The 18,840-nt window shown below is 38.8% G+C and overlaps 1 protein-coding gene across 1 annotated transcript in view; it reads left to right on the forward strand.

The window, feature by feature from the left end:
* dst (dystonin) overlaps nucleotides 1-18,840 on the forward strand; it is a 159,104-nt gene that overhangs the window by 48,680 nt on the left and 91,584 nt on the right. Inside the window, exons 5-8 of the mRNA XM_016566904.1 lie at nucleotides 3,799-3,876; nucleotides 7,627-7,719; nucleotides 16,484-16,650; nucleotides 18,052-18,164. Coding sequence (XP_016422390.1) covers nucleotides 3,799-3,876; nucleotides 7,627-7,719; nucleotides 16,484-16,650; nucleotides 18,052-18,164 — 451 coding nt within the window. The remainder of the gene's footprint in view (nucleotides 1-3,798; nucleotides 3,877-7,626; nucleotides 7,720-16,483; nucleotides 16,651-18,051; nucleotides 18,165-18,840) is intronic.

An 18,840-nucleotide genomic window follows, 5' to 3' on the forward strand; every position in this document is an offset into this window, starting at 1 on the left:
ATCACTGCCTGTTTAGCCCCGCCCACCGATTCGCGCATGTAGTGTTTACGAGAGAGGCGAACGTGCGGGTCTATGCAGAAACCAAACGATAAAGATGGCTCCGAATACAACAAGACACTGTGCAGTGCTAAGCTGTGGAAAAACATTGTTTGCATTGCCTTCCTTCTGATGCCAATATTAGGAAAGAGTGGATGAACTTTATTTTTAATTAAGTTCCAGACCACGTCAGTAAGAACTCAGTCCTTTGTTTACTTCATTTTACCGTGAATTCGTTTACAAACAAGGCACAATTCGACGCAGTATTTTCAGAAAGATTGAAACTAAAAGACAATGCTGTGTGACTATATTGGATCTGACAGTAATGTCACAACACACAAGTGTTTTTATAATGTGATCACTATTGCTTTGTCTGTTAAACAGATCGTTTGATATGAGTATTTATGCGGGTTTAACCTAAATAACAGAAGCGTCTGTCTGTGAAGGACATAGCCTGTCAAACGGCTCTGTGTCAAACATACACAGCTATTAGCCAATCACAGCAGTGGGCATTTACCTCTGAGTCTACAATCCTCCACGCCTATTCAAACAGAGCGTTCTGATGAGGTGGTTAAAAACAGGACAGAAAATAGCCTATTACTTCTAAATGATGATGTTTTTTTGTAACAGCTTACAGCTCTGAGTGACTGAGGTTGATTTGACTGAGGATTCCTCCAGGAGCTGTCACTGATATATCCGCTCATTTCCGTGATGTGAGCTCTTTAGCTTGGCTGCTGAATGCACTGATCTGGGGTGCGTTTCCCAAAAGCATCGTCAGCTAACTATGGTCGTTAGTTCCATTGAACTCTATTGGTGACGACGGAACTTGCAACCATAGTTGTTTTTGGGAAATGCACAGATCAGAGAGGAGTGCCCCCTTTGTTTTGGTGACACCCTGTTTCTTTTCCTCCTTGTCTCCTGTCCTTCTCATGTTCTTCTTCTGTCCATCTCTCATGTGTCCTCCTGTCTCTGTGTCTGTGTCTCTCTCTCGTGCTCACGTTCCCGCTGGTAAGCCAAGGGAGCGTGATTTTCTGAAGACGTTGCGGTTGGTGAGTGCGGCTGACGCATGCAGGGTTGAGCGGCATGGACGTGACCACGATGATGATGATGATGATGATGATAAGGATAAGGGGGTATGTGTGGACACGTGTCCTCCTGCCCCCTCATAACAGGACTAATGTAGAGTGTGCTGCTGTGTGTACTAACTGGAGTGCCAAACCCAGAGAAGCCTGGCTTCTCCTCAGTGGACTGTAGGCTTCTGGGAATTTCTGCAGACAGTGAGGTTGAGGTCACAGGGATGGGTAAACAGCATCTGCCTCATCGCTGAATATTGCCTTCTGGGGTTGCTGTGGAGTGCTCTAGAATGCCAGCTTGGTCATTTCTCAAGACACAGAAGCTTGAGCTGTGAATTAAAGGCCTGATTCAAGTTCCTTTTGCTTCAAGAGTGTGCTAAAGACCCCATGAAATCAAAGTTTTGTGGATTTTACTTCATTTTTAGTCTGTTAGGTTTAAGGCATAAAATTGATGACAACATCTCTGGCTCATTGGCAAATACTTTTTTTTCCCACAACTAAACAAAATTCAAAATAGGCTATTGTTTTAAGTGATAATATATGCCTGATATATAGTTATTAAGCAATGATAATGTCAGTGTGATTTTAACCCGTTATTGAACAATTTTTAAATCCTTAGAGAGAAAAGGAATGGCAATAATAAATAATACACTGAAAAAATGGGCGGTATACTGATAAAAATAAAAATAAAAAATTGGTACAAAATTTTAAACCGTTTGAATTTTTATAAGGTGTTCATACAGCAGTTAACCTGATTGTCATAAAATGCCGTCTACCATTGCTAAACTGCAGGACGCGCTTGATAATAAAAAGATATTCAAAGTTCATTAAGCCGTGTCTGACAGGCGGCTGTTTGTACACAAAACCCAATCCAGAGCGGCGGGAGCTCTCAAAACTGAAGTTAGTGATCCACTGGAGCCAAACATTGTCCAGAACTTGTTAGTTCGCTTGAACATAAAGCATTGTTTATTCTGTTTGTGTCTTTGTTGTATTGTACAGTATTTATTTACATTTACATTTAGTCATTTAGCAGACGTTTTTATCCAAAGCCACTTACAAATGAGGACAATAGAAGCAATCAAAATCAACAAAAGAGCAATGATACGCAAGTGCTATGACAAGCCTCAGTTAGCTTAACGTAGTACACATAGCAAGTTTTTTTTTTTATTATATAAGAAATAAAAAGAAAACAGATAGAATAGAAAAAGAATAGAGCAAGCTAGTGTTAGAGGCCTTTTTTTTAGCTTTTGATAATTGTATAATAAATAAAAAGAAAACAGATAGATAGAATACAAAAAGAATAGAGAAGCTATTAGTTTAGTGTTAGTTAGTAAATGAATAGAGTGCAAGTCTAAAAGGGGCAAGTTTTTTTAAAGAATATAATTAGAATAGAGAGCGCTAGAGTTAGAGGGTCAAATAAAGATGGAAGAGATGTGTCATATGTTTTTGTGTTATTTATCTGTCCTATAGTGTGCTGCATGGATGACATATTCTTGTAGGCCAAAACCTGGAAACAAATGAGCATTTAAGCACCTCTGGTTCCATTGGCCTGAAGTTAAAGGGCTTTATTTTTGAATGAGTTTTGAGTAAATGTTTGAAATGATTTATTGATGTATTCTACAACATAAAACACATCAGTAATACCCCGTTGTGATTTGTTAATGATTTTATTTGTCTTGAAAAATGTGGTTGCTAACAAGTGGCTAAATGGGACTACAGAGTTTGTTCCTCTTGCAAACTATTCTAAATCATAATTTCATTGATTTTTTATCTTTTTAAATAAAGACTGAAAGAGTTGTTGGCAGCCTAATGGTTGAATGCTTAAGACTGAAGTCATGTGACTGTGGTGTAGTTTGTGTACAGCTTTTAGTGTTAGTTCTAGTTGTGTTCATTTGTGAAGATTATCATGATGAACAAAACCTGTAAGAATCATAAAAATTTTTCTGCAATAATCTAAAAGCCATCAGTCATCACTGCAGCGCTCTATTGCTTGTTTTGTATGATGACTTTTTATTTATATTAATACGTTTTTGCTGTATCCGTCGAAGCATTTCATGGGGTCTTTTAATGTCCGTCATGAATTGACAAGTTTACACATACTTGTCTTTCATGAAAAGTGCTATTTCGTGTGATAGAAACCTCTTTTGTTTTTGATTGATAGAACATTTGGTCATTTTTACTATTCTGTGAACAAAACACATGGAACTCACGTCAGTCCTTTACTTCCAGCCTTAAAGGGCGACACGATTCTTCACAAGCCATCCATCATCTGCTCAATCGTTCTCATTTCTCTTTAAGTCTGCCCACACTGTACTGTACATCAAGTTTGACAGGCACCTTTGAGAAAAAGTTCATCCACAAACTCCATCCGAGCTGGACAGTGGAGATTTACAGATCTTTCCATCTGCTTTATTCCCGTTTCACTGCTGCCCGTCTCGGCCCACTCCATATCTTTGAACTTGCGTTTGGCTTGTGTTCCTTCAAGGCATCATATGATATAGGGTTAACCTGTGGGAAGTTAGCAAGAAACCTGATGTACTTCAGTCAGGCTAGCTAGGCATTGATGTGCAGTAGTTGAGATCTCCAGGCATGAGCGCAGTGAGTTTCTCCTCCTCTGCTGACGGTACGGTGAGTGTCTGGTGCCTGATGACGCATGCACTGATGTCTTCTCTCTCTCCTCTCCTCACAGCCACGGGAGAAGGGCCGCATGCGCTTCCACAGACTCCAGAATGTACAGATTGCACTGGACTACTTAAAAAGACGGCAGGTAAGACCAGTGAGAAAAACAATCAACAAATACAGAGTGATTTTATTTTTTTATGCTCCTATTCCAGTTTTTAAACCAGTATATGTGACCACAAAACCAGTCAAAAAGGTCAATTTTTCTATAAGCTTTCCATTGATGTATGGTTTGTTAGGATATGACAATAATTGGGCGAGATACAGCTATTTGTAAATCTGGAATCTGAGGGAGCAAAAAAATCTAAATATTGAGAAAATCGCCTTAAAGTTGTCCAAATTAAGTTCTTAGCAATGCATATTACTAATCTTAAATTAAGTTTTGATATATTTACAGTAGGAAATTTACAAAATATCTTCACGGAACATGATCTTTACTTAATATCCTAATGATTTTTGGCATAAAAGAAAAATCGATTATTTTGACCCATACAATGTATTTTTGGCTATTGCTACAAATATACCCCAGCGACTTAAGACTGCTTTTGTGCTCCAGGGTCACATATGAGCATTTAAATCTCAAAACATTTGACATTACATCAGTTTCTGTTCTGTTTGATTTCTAAATCAACTCTTGTGAAGAAAAGAAGTACAGCTGAAGAAAAATAGCACTTATTACAGAAATACAGAATGCAGGTAGAACATTTTAATATCAAAATAATTTGCAGTCAGGGGCGTGTTTAGAGTTTTGGGGCCCTAAGCAAGCAGTCCCTTGAGGGGCCCCCTCGGTAGAAACCTCACAATTACGTGGTTTGCATGGTGCCTAAACACGGTAATGCTACTGTAAGTTACATTTGCAATTCAAAACAATACTGACTAGTTCTCATAGAGATCAGCTCAAATTTAATTTGGTTCAACTAAATGATTGTAAATTCCACTCATGTTGTGCTCTGCTGTGACGTAGACAAAAGATTCCTTAGGGATCTAATATTGTTTGATCTGCTGTTTGAATATTATTTGAATTATAATATTGTAGTATTTTTTGATAAACGATGCATTGCACACTTCTAGTGAACTTTTAAGGAAGTGAATATAGGGTAACTTGTATTCCATTCACAAAATGGCCAGAAACAATGTTATTTTTCTCGACCAATGAAAATTGATACAGTGCATCTGGTATGTTGAAGGCAGGGTTTAGTTGGTTAATCCTGGGTACTATAGTTAACCATTCATTTCAATGGGGGGGAGGGACATCTGATCTGGCTATCTGTAAAAAGACAAATGCAAGCAGTTCTGCTCAAGATGATACGTGATACATGAGGAAGCAAACGTTGACCTCTGAATTCACAAATGACCCAGTGCATGACCTCTCATTTGTACTTGCTTAAATAGACTATACGTTTAAATGCCTTATCCAAGAATAAACATGGTTTCAGTTTGTTGGCAAGCTGAGAAATAGTCATCACTGAAGATGAATTATGATAAACTTCACATAACCCACATGCTTTGTTTATTATAATTTTGATTATTAGCATTAAAATCTATAAATATTTACATAATAAGCTAGTCTGTGTGTAACAGTGATTTTATCATGGTAAGGAGCTGATCTTTTGTATGACTCAAAATAATGGCAAACTCGGTACGATTACAGACACCAGTGTTCAAAAAAGATTGCAATTATTAATAATTTAAATTGGAATCAGCAATTCACCAGATCATAGGTAACATGCCTGCAGTCTGTGTAGCATTGCCAAGCAGCGTAGAAACTTGACACATTGTTATAGAAAGGTCACAGCAGCTTCAAACATGGCTGTTTCAATCGGAAATTATAAATGGAGCTGTTCATTTCTTAGGTAAGCAGTTAGTCTCTATGCCCTAAATAAACATCCTGTCCTCTAGTGCCCTCTTGTGGTGAGACGCTGACTATGATACATCACTGCTGTAAGCAGCACAGTGTTTGTTATTAGAATTGTTTATAGGCTAGAAGTAGATTGCTGCATAGATTAGCTTTGGAAAACAAATGCATTTCTAATAGCAGCCTTATAAATGACTTTTTGCCATCATGCACTTTTATGTAAAGTATTTTTTTTTCAGTTCAGTTCTAGTTTATTTGTGCAGTGCTCTTCACAATGTTGTTTATATATACTGTGTGTATATATATATATATATATATATAGTAGGGATGCACCCCAAGTATTGAGTGCATAAATGAACATACTTTAAAGAACTTGAACTTTTCTGTTTTGCAAATCCTTTTTTTTTATTGATCTTAGGAAATATTCTAATATTTTGAGATACTGGATTTTTTACTTTCATGAGCTGCAAGCTCTAATCATCAAAATTAAAACAAAACATGTTTTGAAATGTCTTTACATGTAATGAATCTAGAATATATGAAAGTTTTACTTTTTGAAATAAGTTACAAAACAAATGAATTTTTCACGATATTCTATTTTTTTGAGATGCACCTGTTGTAACGGAGCCGACGAGACAAGAGGCGTGCGGATCCATATGCAAACTTTTATTAATAAACATGGTCAAAAAACACAGGCAGGGTCGAACAACAGCAAACAGGTATGGCACAGGCAAGACAAAAGAGCAATCCAAAACGGGCTTGAGTCAGATGACAGCGAATGTTATCCAGAGGGCTTGACAAGAGAGGTAATCCGTAAACGTGAGCAATAGTCCAGGCGAGGGGCAAACACAGTCCAAAACAGCAAGGCAAAGGGTAAATCCAAGATACGCGGGTAAGAATCAGAATTCAGGAAACACAACGAGACTAGACTAAGACTAGAACTAGGAACTGAGACTAGGAACTAGAAACTAAGACAGGGAAATGGCTCCGTAAAGTGCTATCACTTGGAGAGCGATAAATGCAGACAATACTCGGTGACTTGAGCAGGATCTGGTTGGATGTTATATAGTGTGTGTAATAGCTTTCAGGTGAGCGTGTGATTGGTTACAGCTGTGTGCAATCAGTGCTTTGGATGATGGGAAATGTAGTCCAGGGTATAGTGTAACAGTCTGTGTAGTGTGAGAGTCCATGTAGTGAGCGGGTGACCTCTGGTGGTGAATGAACGGAAGTTCATAGACCGGATTCGTGACACCTGCATATACAGGTGCATCTCAATAAATTAGATTTATTAGACAAATTAGAATAAATTAGACATTTTTTTCAGTAATTCAAATTAAATTGTGAAACTCGTGTATTAAATCAATTCAATGCACACAGACTGAAGTAGTTTAAGTCTTTGGTTCTTTTAATTGTGATGATTTTGGCTCACATTTAACAAAAACCCACCAATTCACTATCTCAACAAATTAGAATATGGTGACATGCCAATCAGCTAATCAACTCAAATTCTAATTTATTGAGATGCACCTGTATATATACAGTATATGTATCTATATATGTGTGTATAAACAATATTAAAACATAGTATATTAAGTATAAAGTATAAATACACTCTTGCGTGTGCTGTATTATCTGCCTTCAAATACTTATTTCTCATCTCATTTACAAATGAATTAGAATGAATGAATGAAGTAACTGAATCAGATATAAATAGCCATGCAATTGAAACCAAAACAATAGCCTTGCTTGTTGTAATATTAATGTGTTTTGGCATTGGAGACGTTATCGAAATTTCATTACATACGGTTTTGTATGATTCTTTGTGTATATACATACAACAATATAAAAGAAATACATAATTAAAGCTAAAAAATGTCATTATATAAGCAGTCATTTTTTATGTCTTTATGGAAACATTGCAGAGCGCTGTATGATTGTGTTATCATCTCACTCATCATAACCGTATAACACTTGTGTTCTCAGGTGAAGCTGGTGAACATCAGGAATGACGACATAACGGACGGAAACCCAAAACTGACTTTGGGATTAATATGGACCATAATTCTGCACTTTCAGGTGAGCCAATCAAGTCTCATAGCATATTTTTATTGTTTATTTATTGGCTTTGATGCTTGATGTAGCTATTTCCAACTGCTTATTCCTCACAATGTGCAACAGTGGTCATATGTCAATACTGCAGTTCATTCTCTGACCACAAGAGGTCATACATGTATGTGCAAACCCTCATTAGCTCAAGGGTGTGCAGATATTTATTGAAAAGAGCTTGAGACAATACAGTACCTATTGCTAATAATGCCTTAGAAACGAGCCAAAACACCTTAGCAACCATCAATTAAAACCACATAATGTTAAAACTATAAATATAACTCTAATATAACTAATATAGTCCATAAATAAAACTATGAATAGTCCATAAATAAACTTCAGGTTTCAAGGCTTCCTCAAGCCAGCATTCAGAGTTTGTCTTCATTTTCCTGTTCTAGTATGAGGATTGTTTAGTTGTAGGTGGAGTGTGGTGAGCTGTAGCTGTCAGTCTGCAGAGCATGTTCACTCACATACTCACCCCCCGCTTCAGTGTTTATTAATTTTCTGTAATGTGCCTTCATGCAGGAAAATTTCCCTTTTTTAATGAAACTCTGTGATGTGCCAGAATCTAACTACATTTTGAGATTGATTTATTAAGGTAATTATTTTAGCATCAACATGTAGTAGCTAAACATGGAAAATATTTGTGTTATTACACACACAAGATCTGTCTTGTAGGTTTTACTCAATTATTCAGATTTTGTATGCTTCCTAATAATGGGGGGAAAAAATCCACGCTTTTCACAATGAAAGAGCTTTTATTGCAAAAAAAAAAAAAAAAAAAGTGTTGATATGCTAGACGAATCATCCGGAGCAAAAGATGAAAATTGCAGATAATTTTTTTTTTTTTTTGCAGTTTAAGTTTGCGACAGGCTTTTTAAAAACATTCTGGCAGTTTTCCTGCGCATTTGCAGGTCTGAGCATCAAATATACAGTATGACTGAGGTGGAGAGGAGTGCAGTCCTACGTTCCTGCTGCTTTGTAATTGAGAGTCTGCACACATGCATCAGATTGAGGTCTTTGCCCATTATATCTCACAGCTTTTTAATATCACATTTTCTTAACTTCAAATGTGTAAAATGCATCCAGTTCAAGTATTCCCTTGGAGAGTTCTACTGATTTCGGACACACTGCACTGCAGTAGGATATTAATATCCTTGGCTCGGCTGCTTGTTTGGTTTGAGGTGATGTTATGATTGAAACATTTTAGCAGTAGCCTGTTGCAGAAGTCAACCCGAGTCCAGACCGTCACAGCTCTTCCTGATTCACTTCTCTATGAATTCAGCTTCACCGCACTTCGATCTCGCAAACCACGCTGACCCAGCCTCCCTGACGGCCCACAATGGGCTGAAGGCTTACAAAACAACTTAAAAAACGATATCTGAGGCACAGCCGAAGAATGTGTTAAATAATGCTTGGCTTCATAAAACTTGCTGACAGGTACAGTGGGGCCGTGCAGGAGCACCTGCCGCTGTCACTCTCACGCGAGCCGTTGGGCATGCGGTGCTAGTGGGCCTGTTCCCTCATGATCCACAGTTAGAGGGCACATAGAGTTGTTTTTGATTGCTCTGCCTAGACATTAGTCTCACGGGGATGATTTTTGAACCGCGTTCATATATTTTTAGCCCTCCAGTCTCTTCTTTGGAAGTATCCAGTTTTCAATCTGTTTCCAACAAACAAAGTATCGCATTTCGCAGTAAAATTACATCTATTGTTTGCATCTCTTTAGTCAACGACTAATGTAATCAAAGATTTTGGAGAATGCATTTATTCATTAATACAATATCCACAGCTGCCATCTGAATACTGTCTGTTTGAACATGTGATCAAAGACATTTGACTCTGAATCAAGCTGGCATTAGCCATTATGTTGTTTTAGTAGTTTGCTTGTCTTTTTTGCTTTATAAGCATGCTTTGAAGTTGAGGGGTGTGTTAAGGGTGTATTAACATCGCCTCCAGCGATAATATGCAACAATGTGATGTTTGATCTCTTCTTTTTTTATTTAATGTTTTTAAAAAAGTGCACTACGGAATATTTTTTGGGGGGCAAAAATGAACAAAATTGTGTTGCTGAGCTAGTATAAAAAAAAAAGAAATAAAAAGCCTGAAATATTTATTTAAATTTTGTATTGTCGGGTCAGATTTGGCGGGAAATTCCAGGCAAAGTCAAGTCAAGTCACCTTTATTTATATAGCGCTTTTAACAATACAGATTGTGTCAAAGCAACTTTACAGTATTAAATAGGAAAATAGTGTATCAATAATGCAAAAGGACAATAGTAAACACTCAATTTTCAGTTAAACTCAGTTCATCACTGAATTCAGTGATGCCATCATCCAGCTCAGTTCAGTTTAAGTAGTGTCTGTGCAATCAAGTCGACGATATCGCTGGAAATGAAGTGTCCCCAACTAAGCAAGCCAGAGGCGACAGCGGCAAGGAACCAAAACCTTGGGAGAAACCAGGCTCAGTCGGGGGGCCAGTTCTCCTCTGACCAGACGAAACCAGCGGTTAAATTCCAGGCTGCAGCAAAGTCAGATTGTGCAGAGGACTCAACTGGTTCCGGTGGCCGTCTAAGAGACAAGTTCTTCACTGGGGATCTGTCTATGGGGCTCATCTAGTTGTCCTGATCTCCGCTGACATTCAGGGCTGTAGAAGTCCTCTCTAGGTGCTGATCCACCATCTGGACTGGATACGGACTGGATCCGGGTGACTGCAGTGACCATCTGATCTGGATACAGACTGGATCTGGTGGCTACGGTGACCTCGGAATAAGAGAGAACCAGACTAATATTAGCGTAGATGCCATTCTTCTAACGATGTAGCAAGTACATTGGGTGTTATGGGAAGTGTTCATTTGTTTGTGTTTCCATCATGTCCACACAGAAGAAGGCCTGGCTAGCATGTCGTATGTGTATGCTAAGGAGTGGTTGTGCAGTAGCATGGGAATACAATAAATAGTGTTGTTGCATCGAATTTGAACTAGTCAGCTAGTTGCCGTTTAACTAGGTCAGTTTTAAACAGCAGCCCTTGCTGACTTCTGGGGAATCACCCACTGTCAAAACGAACAACCTGAAAAGAGTTTGAGAAGAGTCTGCAGCCATAAAGGGAAAGTGACAGAGCTTATGCCAAAACAAGATCCAACCCACAGCAGATGTGATACTTACATGCTCAGATGCCTTTTTTTTTGTCATTTGCTTTGTTGGAAGCACTTCTTACTGTCAGTGGGGCTGGGTACACTGAACGAACGCAGCATTGTTTTAACCACTGCACATGCAGAACTGTGCAAATATCAACATACTTTGATGAAATGCAAATGAAAGTTAATGGGAAAAGTACTTTACAGTAAGCACTTATACAGCATACAGCTTAATGGCTTGCCACACAGATGTGTGTGCTGCCTAAAATGCATTTGACCCTGTTTTCCTGTTTTGTGTACCGCTACACCCTTATTGATAAGATTTAAGCAGTCTCGGTATGTTCCTGTGTGGTTTCTAGAATTTTCTAGATAGCTTCTAAGGGATCCATGCTGAAGTCTCTGTGATATTATAGTGGTAAGATTAGCACATATTGGGCCAGATTTACGAAACAGGGCAAATTAGTGAGAGAGCACAATCTCATAAAAGCACAGATTCTGCAGTTGATCTACTGACAATGAGCACATTAAAGAACACAGACACAGACAGAGCATTTCCTTAAAGATGCAATCTACCAAGAGCAGCACAAATTAGTGCAAGGTCGCACACAAGCAGAACCGATGATAATGTGTGGGTAAACTGCTAACAACATAGATGCAAAATGGCTTAAGACATTCTTTTTTGGGGGTGGTAAATGATGGTGCAAATACCAGTAAACTGACTACTGCAAACCTCTGCATGATTCATTGAAATACTCTCCTCCCATTCATTTTTGCATCTGAAAGGGAAACACCTACAAATGCATATGCAGCAGAAATAACAGTCCACGCCTTTTCATGTCTTCAGTGTGTCGTCAGTAAATCCTGATAGTAGTTTTTAATGCCAAAAGATGGTTTGCACTGGAACAAGCTGTTAGTAAGTCTGGCCCCTTGTGTGAGATCCCTAAAACAAATTAGCCTAATTAGTAATTGTTGCCTATGCAAACACTATTAATTAACTTTAAATGAATGTTTGGACAATAACTTGCTGTATAAGCTAATTATATTTTACAACTATGGCTCCAAATGAGTTTATGTAGCCAATAATAATTATTATCTTCCATATCTATGACCACTGGTTATGTTTGTTTGTTTTACGTGCTGGACGTGATCCTTTTGGAAGCTTTGCTCTTGTTTCGAGCCATATTAAAGAGCAAACAGAGAGCTTTGCCATCTGGCGCAGCACAGTTTACCATGCCGCAGAGCCAGCCACGTTGTCCTGCTATTTTTAAAGGCCACATGACAGGCCATGACTCTCTCTCAGCCTGGTACGTCCTAATCGAATGGCTCAACTTGCTGAGCAGAGCTCTCACACGCGGCACACAGTTACCATCAGGGAACGAATGAGAGTCTTTCCTGCTCCCCTCCCTTTTCCCTCTCTCTCTCTCTCTCTCTCTCCAGCCTCAGACCGCTAAGGACATAGATCCGGAGTCAGCCTGGGGAAACTCAACACCAGCAGGGCTCCGGGGGTGGCTGTGTTTACACATCACATGAGGACTGTGACGTTTCCTCAGCTGTGACAGCAGTGTTCGTTTCTGTTGCTTGCCGGGCGCCTCGATCTCTATAGTGTTTGTTCTGGAAGATCAGGGCAAAGGGTGCCGTTTCACAGGTCACAGATTTCAGTGTGTTGGCAGCATGAGAAGAAAGGGCCGGGCTGTGAAGCGAGGCCGGTGCAATACAGGAAGCAGAAGTTTGTTTGGAGTCTCAGAGGGATTCATATCATCTGCTCCACTTTGGATATTGGGACTATTCGTCTGACATCACCTCCGTCACCGAAACACTTGCAGGGGAAAAGATGGCTGTTATTTCCTGGGATAAGAAACTCTTGAACTTGCTGAACTTGTTTACAGCTGACAGGAAAAAGTGAAACTTTCTTGATGGGCAGCCTTGTTAGTATGAGCAAGCGCAATGGGTAATATGTGTGGATGTGTGCGGGGCTCTAAAGAGGAGTGTTATGTTGATCCCACGAAAGCCCCAATCAGCCCTGCACCAAAGGAGCTCAGTGGACGCCGATACTTTCAAAGGAGGAAGAAGAGAAAATCTGCAGAGTTCAGTGCTACTGACTCTTTGAGAAGCCATGGAGTCGAGGGCTGTAGGAGTGATGACCTGGAGGATGTCACATCTGGTAGTAATTCCTTCAGTCAGGTTGGTACGTTGAACTCGGAGCAAGATGGGATTCCAAGGCCCAGGCAGCCCAGTATCAGCCATGGGGTCTATGTTGGAGAAGTCCCAGTTCCCCGAGGTAAAACAGGCAGAAGACCAGGTGTTCATCAGATGGATAAGGACAAAAGCAGGCCTACTGTGGAGCATAATTTACATGGGGTCACCAAGAGCTCCAGAAGCATCGCCTCAAAGGACGGGCTCTTGGAAAAGAAACTCTTGCGGAGGCAGTTGAGGAGGGTGGTGAGTTTTGGAGCGGTGGAACATATGCTCCAGACACTGAGAGGACAAAGCTCCTCGAGGAGCAGTGTGGATCATCAGTTGGAAAACATGGAAGGCTTCTCCAAAATTATATGGGACACTCAAGTGCACAGGAAGCGGAGGAGGGCCCACACTTGCTCGGGAGGTTTAGTTTCCCAGGCTACTTTGGATACAGTCCAACAAGATCTTAAACATGCTTCTACTGAGCACCAGGAGGTAATAGCAGCATCTGTCAACATGTGAGATGCCACTTATGGTGCAACGCTACAATTTGTGTGACATTACTTAAGAAATAATGTCTGCTAAACATCATACACCCTTTACTCATGATACACGCTGGGTTTACTCCATGTTGTAATTGCCATAATTGCTAGATGACAACCCGCGACTTTGTAGTGGTCAGGCTGTGCAAGTCGGGGCTCTCCGAAAAGTCAGTTTACAAGTTGTTATTTTGAGTTCTACAAGGACTGAATAATTGTATTTATAGTAATTCTGACATTATGTGAATATAGCAATACAACAGCCTTGATTGCCTTGTTGTTTTTATAAAATAGTTACTACGTAATAGAAATATTTAGGCCAACTATAATTAATTTTACTTTTATGCATTTGGTAGACTCTTTTATCCCAAGTGACTGCATGCATTGATCAGTTATTGCATTCCTTGGGAATCAGGGCCCGTGACACTATTAGTGCCATGCTCTCTACTAGTGTTGGGCGATATGCTCAATTTTCATATCGTCCTATCGTCAGCCTGTGAGATCGCGATACATGATATTATCGTGCTAATTTATTTAATTATTTACTTGCTTAGTTTCATTGCCGGAAAGTGAACCAACTCCAGCATAAGGCTAAAAGCAGCCGAATGTTTTTTAATATGACTGAATTTGTATTTAACATGATAACAATTTAATAGAAACATTGTAAGTTACTAATTATAATGCTTACATTTCCTCAGTTATTCAGACAGCAGCTACAGAAAACGAGCAAAGAACATTTACATTGCCAAAAAACATCACTTCATCACATAGACTTCAGTCTAGTGCGAGATTATGCACTTTAAAAACACTCCCGTTATAATCAGTGAAGCTATCCACACTGTACAATGATTCATAAATATTATACATCGCACATACATCTGCACTTTGTTATGATGAGAGAGCTAAATTCAGTCAGCGAGTGTGCAATGAACAACTAAACTCAGGTGTTTCAGCTATGACTCATCTGAACGCATCTGATTGGACATTGTGTTCATAAACTCATTGGAATCGTGTGTGATGGGTTATAATGCGCAACACTGTAAAAACGCGGAAAAAGAAATATGATGGACCAAATAATCCCTAATTATAAATTAGATAGTATTACTAGCCTGATAATAATAATAATAATAATAACAATAATCGTCTTGCTATTCTCAGTGGCATCAGCCCTAGGCAACATCTCTGACTATCGTCGATACACAATGCTATCATCCATCGGCACAACCCTACTCTCTACTGTTTGAGACACATGCAAATTAATTTAGTCGGTCTTTCCACTAGAAGATACTAAGGGTCATATTTGACTTCTATGTTGCCTTGTGATGTAACTAGTAACAGGTACTTTGTGTCATAGCTGTGACTGTATTCTTTATTTGAGCTATATTGACCCATCAGCATCTAGAAACTCCAAGAGTTTCCGTAATGTTGTCATTCATCTTGAGAGTCATGGCAGCGGTTAGTCAGGGCTAACATGTTTTGGTGTGTTTGGTTCTTGGTTTCATAGCTCACTCTTTTCCACACTCACAGTCTACACATCATGTGCTCTGCGGCCTTCTGACAAGCTATAATTACATCGGCCGGCAGACTCTTTTTTGAGTTGACTTGAATGTCAGCACGTACATCTATTGTACACTTAGCAAGCTGTGAATGATTATTAAGCTGTTGATTTTAATAAGTGGTGGTATAATATGTTTTCTTAAATCAGTAGGTGCTGGCTTAGCTTTTGCTCCAGGCATTTGATTTTAGAGCTACAAATCCTTTTTAGCAGTGTGAAGTCATGTGAGATCTCTAGTAGTCAGTGGACACGTGTGTGTGTGTGTGTGTGTGTGTGTGTGTGTGTGTGTGATCGGTCACTGTTCATTAGTCACCATCAGCATATTTCACTGCTATATTCAAAATACATTTAATATGGTTTATTGCATACATGGAGGCTACTATAAATAGCTCTAAATGAAGAAACAGAGCAATCAACCTGTGCTGGTAAATCACTGATCAAATGTCACATGAATCAGCCTTTCTATGTGCACCAGCTGAGCTTCATTGCTGAAACAGCAGAAAACAGACATTTGGAAAAGGCCAAAATACAGATATTTGCCAATATTAGATTAGGAAGTCAGACAATGATTCCTTTGGCTGTAATTTAACAGTATCTATGTGTGGGGAAATGCATTGCATAGTATAGAGCATTTTTGTGCAGTGCTTGCTCACAAGTGATCACATTTTTATTATGGAGGGGCTATTGGCACCAAGGTGTAAATACTTGCACTTAAATAGTCTTTTTGACCTGCAGTGGGTGTGGCAGATAAGGAAGACATCCAAAATGTGCAGTATTATAAATACTATAGCATATAATATTTATACACAATGTTATTATACTATAGACAGCATTTGTTACTACACAGGATGCAAATATATATCTGCTACCTGCTATACTGGGGCGCAGAAAGTCTTTATATTACTGCTGTGATGATCTCTTTTTTAAATGACATTCTTGCAATCTTCACATGTATTTACATAGAGGTGAAATTATTAATATAAACAGTTAATGCATTTTCTGTATGTACATGATGTATGTATTTTTATTCATTTTTAATTCTAAGCTCTTGAAGTGTTTGTCAGATTATTTACAGAACAGATTTGAATGTACAAAATTGACAAAAACTACATTCATTTAAAAAAAAAGGTGCAATTCTCTAATTTCAAGAAAAGGTGTGATTCTGCTACATAACGTTTCTTTTTAAATCAATAAAAAAATTGTGTTACAAAATGACCATTTCTTTACACAGTTTTAAATAAGACAAGGTTTGAAAAGAAGACTCTTAGCTACTGTATGTTATAACACATGTTCTTAACAAAAACATGTCTTCTTTCCTGCCTGCAGATCTCGGACATCCACGTGACAGGAGAGTCCGAGGACATGACAGCCAAGGAGAGACTTCTGCTGTGGTCCCAGCAGATGACCGAAGGCTATGTAGGCGTCCGCTGTGGCAACTTCACTACCTCGTGGAGGGATGGACGACTGTTTAATGCTATAATACATAAGTACAGGTAACAACTCAGCAATGTTCATTTCTAAAAAAAATATCCATGTCCAAATGCATGCATGTTTTTATCATGGTTTCGTGTGTTAAAGGGCATGTAAGTAGTGACTGCATTTTCAGGAGTTTTTTTTTTTTTTTGTAGGCTCTGTGTAAAAATTTAGTGAGTTGTCTTGCTGTCTACTGTCTTCACAGCCAGTAAAGACAACATTATGTCAAAATTGACCACATTCCTTGTTTTACTGTCCACGGTTCATCAGTTCACGCTATTTCAAGGAAATACAAATCTTTCATAGAAAATGTAAAAACTTAATTTATGTTTTGAATTTCTAGCCCTCCCCTTTAATCACCTGTCATATAGGGCCTACTTACACTTCATGTAGGACCACTTCATGCATTTTCACTGATCGGATAGCTATCAGATCGCAGAAAGACAGATTGCAATCCGGTGCATCTCAAACGCCTTCAGGAGATTCCAGACGCAACTGTACCAGTGTAAATGCATGGGGTTTTACTGTTCACAAAATGTTAAAGAAATAAAGGTGCAAGTGAGTGTTATAGCTATAACTGTATATCTGATTTGAGAAAGTACATGCAGTGACAAATGTCAATAGGTACTTTTCACCATCCAGTCAATTACAGATGGAGAAAACGAAGTCTTTCCCTAATTTCTTTAAAATCCTGTTTCACTCTGAAATAAATAGTTACATCATGGAAGTTACGAGCGATGTTTCAGAGCTTTACTGTACATGCACATATAGCTTTATTTCTCATCGCTGTTCTTAGAATGATCTGTTGTGCTATTATAGTCATAACCTGCTCTTTATAGTTTGATGAAATGTCGTTTTTCCTAACAGACAGTTTTCAGATGACCTCGATTCTAAATAGTTACTTTTTTGTGCAAAGATATTTCTAGACGTGACTATTCCTGTCAGTCGGGGGTTTAGTAATGAGTTAATAATGATCCTTATGAGTGAATCTCACAAACCTTGTCAAGAACATGCCTGGCTCATACAGTATTTCACCCCAGAAAGAAATCATATTTTTCCTAAAGAAAACAAAGCCTGTTTTTGGGGCTGGTAGGATAGCTGTCCTAAAGTAGATTTCATTTTCTCAATGCTAAATGTAATTGTTCCTTATATGCTCTTTATGTGAATGATGTCCCTTGATTATGTGCGTACAAGTCTTTGACTCAGTCCTGACATTGATTTCCTCTGGCGATTTACACAAACCCAGTGTTACTCCAGACTCAGTTTGAGTAAATGAAAATGTCTGTCACCATCAATCAAATACTTTTTGATTAAAGCAAGATCGTGGTGTGTAATATAAAAACATATCTGACACTGAAAGATATCAGACATGCAGAGACTGTGGAATAAGATTGTATTGTCACGGTTCTGTCTTAATTCAGGCCCGACCTGGTCGATATGAGCAGAGTATCAACACAAAGTAGCAGATCCAACCTAGAGCAAGCGTTTGGTGTGGCCGAGCAGCTTGGTGTGGCCCGACTGCTGGACCCAGAGGGTGAGTTTCAGCGCCAAACTAATGTCCTCATCCATGTTACGCCATTAGGCATTATTATATTGTCAAAAACAAAGTTTATTGCTTGCACATGTGTAAACTGTATTTAAAAACTATTTATCAGTTATTTATTGTTTACATTTAATTACATTTTTTAAGCATGGATTAAATAAAATTAGAATTTATTTATTTATTTAAATTTTTTTAAGTGGCAACATCATCCACCATTCATCCTGCATTCATTGATTGGCTACCCCTGTTGAAAAAAACAGCATATGCTGGTTAGGTATGTTTTGAAGCATGGCTGCTGGTTTAAGATGGTCCTGAGCTGGTCATGAGCTGGATTAAGATGGTCCTTAGCTGGTCATGTGCTGGTTTAAGATGGTCATGAGCTGGATTAAGCTGGTCATGTGCTGGTTTAAGATGGTCCTTAGCTGGTCATGTGCTGGTTTAAGATGGTCCTGAGCTGGACATGAGCTGGTTTAAGCTGGTCATGTGCTGGTTTAAGATGGTCCTTAGCTGGTCATGAAAAAGAGTCAAATATTTTTTTCTATAGGTCTATCATAATGCGTGCGGTAGAGGGATGTCATTAGGTGCGTTTGACTTCATGCGGCGCCGCGCAAACCGAACGGCGGCTGACTTGAAGCAGTGCATGTCGGTTAGAAATTTAGTCCAACTT

The sequence above is a fragment of the Sinocyclocheilus rhinocerous genome, unplaced genomic scaffold (genome assembly GCF_001515625.1).
Source record: "Sinocyclocheilus rhinocerous isolate Xijiao unplaced genomic scaffold, SAMN03320098_v1.1 scaffold552, whole genome shotgun sequence".
In the NCBI taxonomy this organism is placed as follows: Eukaryota; Metazoa; Chordata; class Actinopteri; order Cypriniformes; family Cyprinidae; genus Sinocyclocheilus; species Sinocyclocheilus rhinocerous.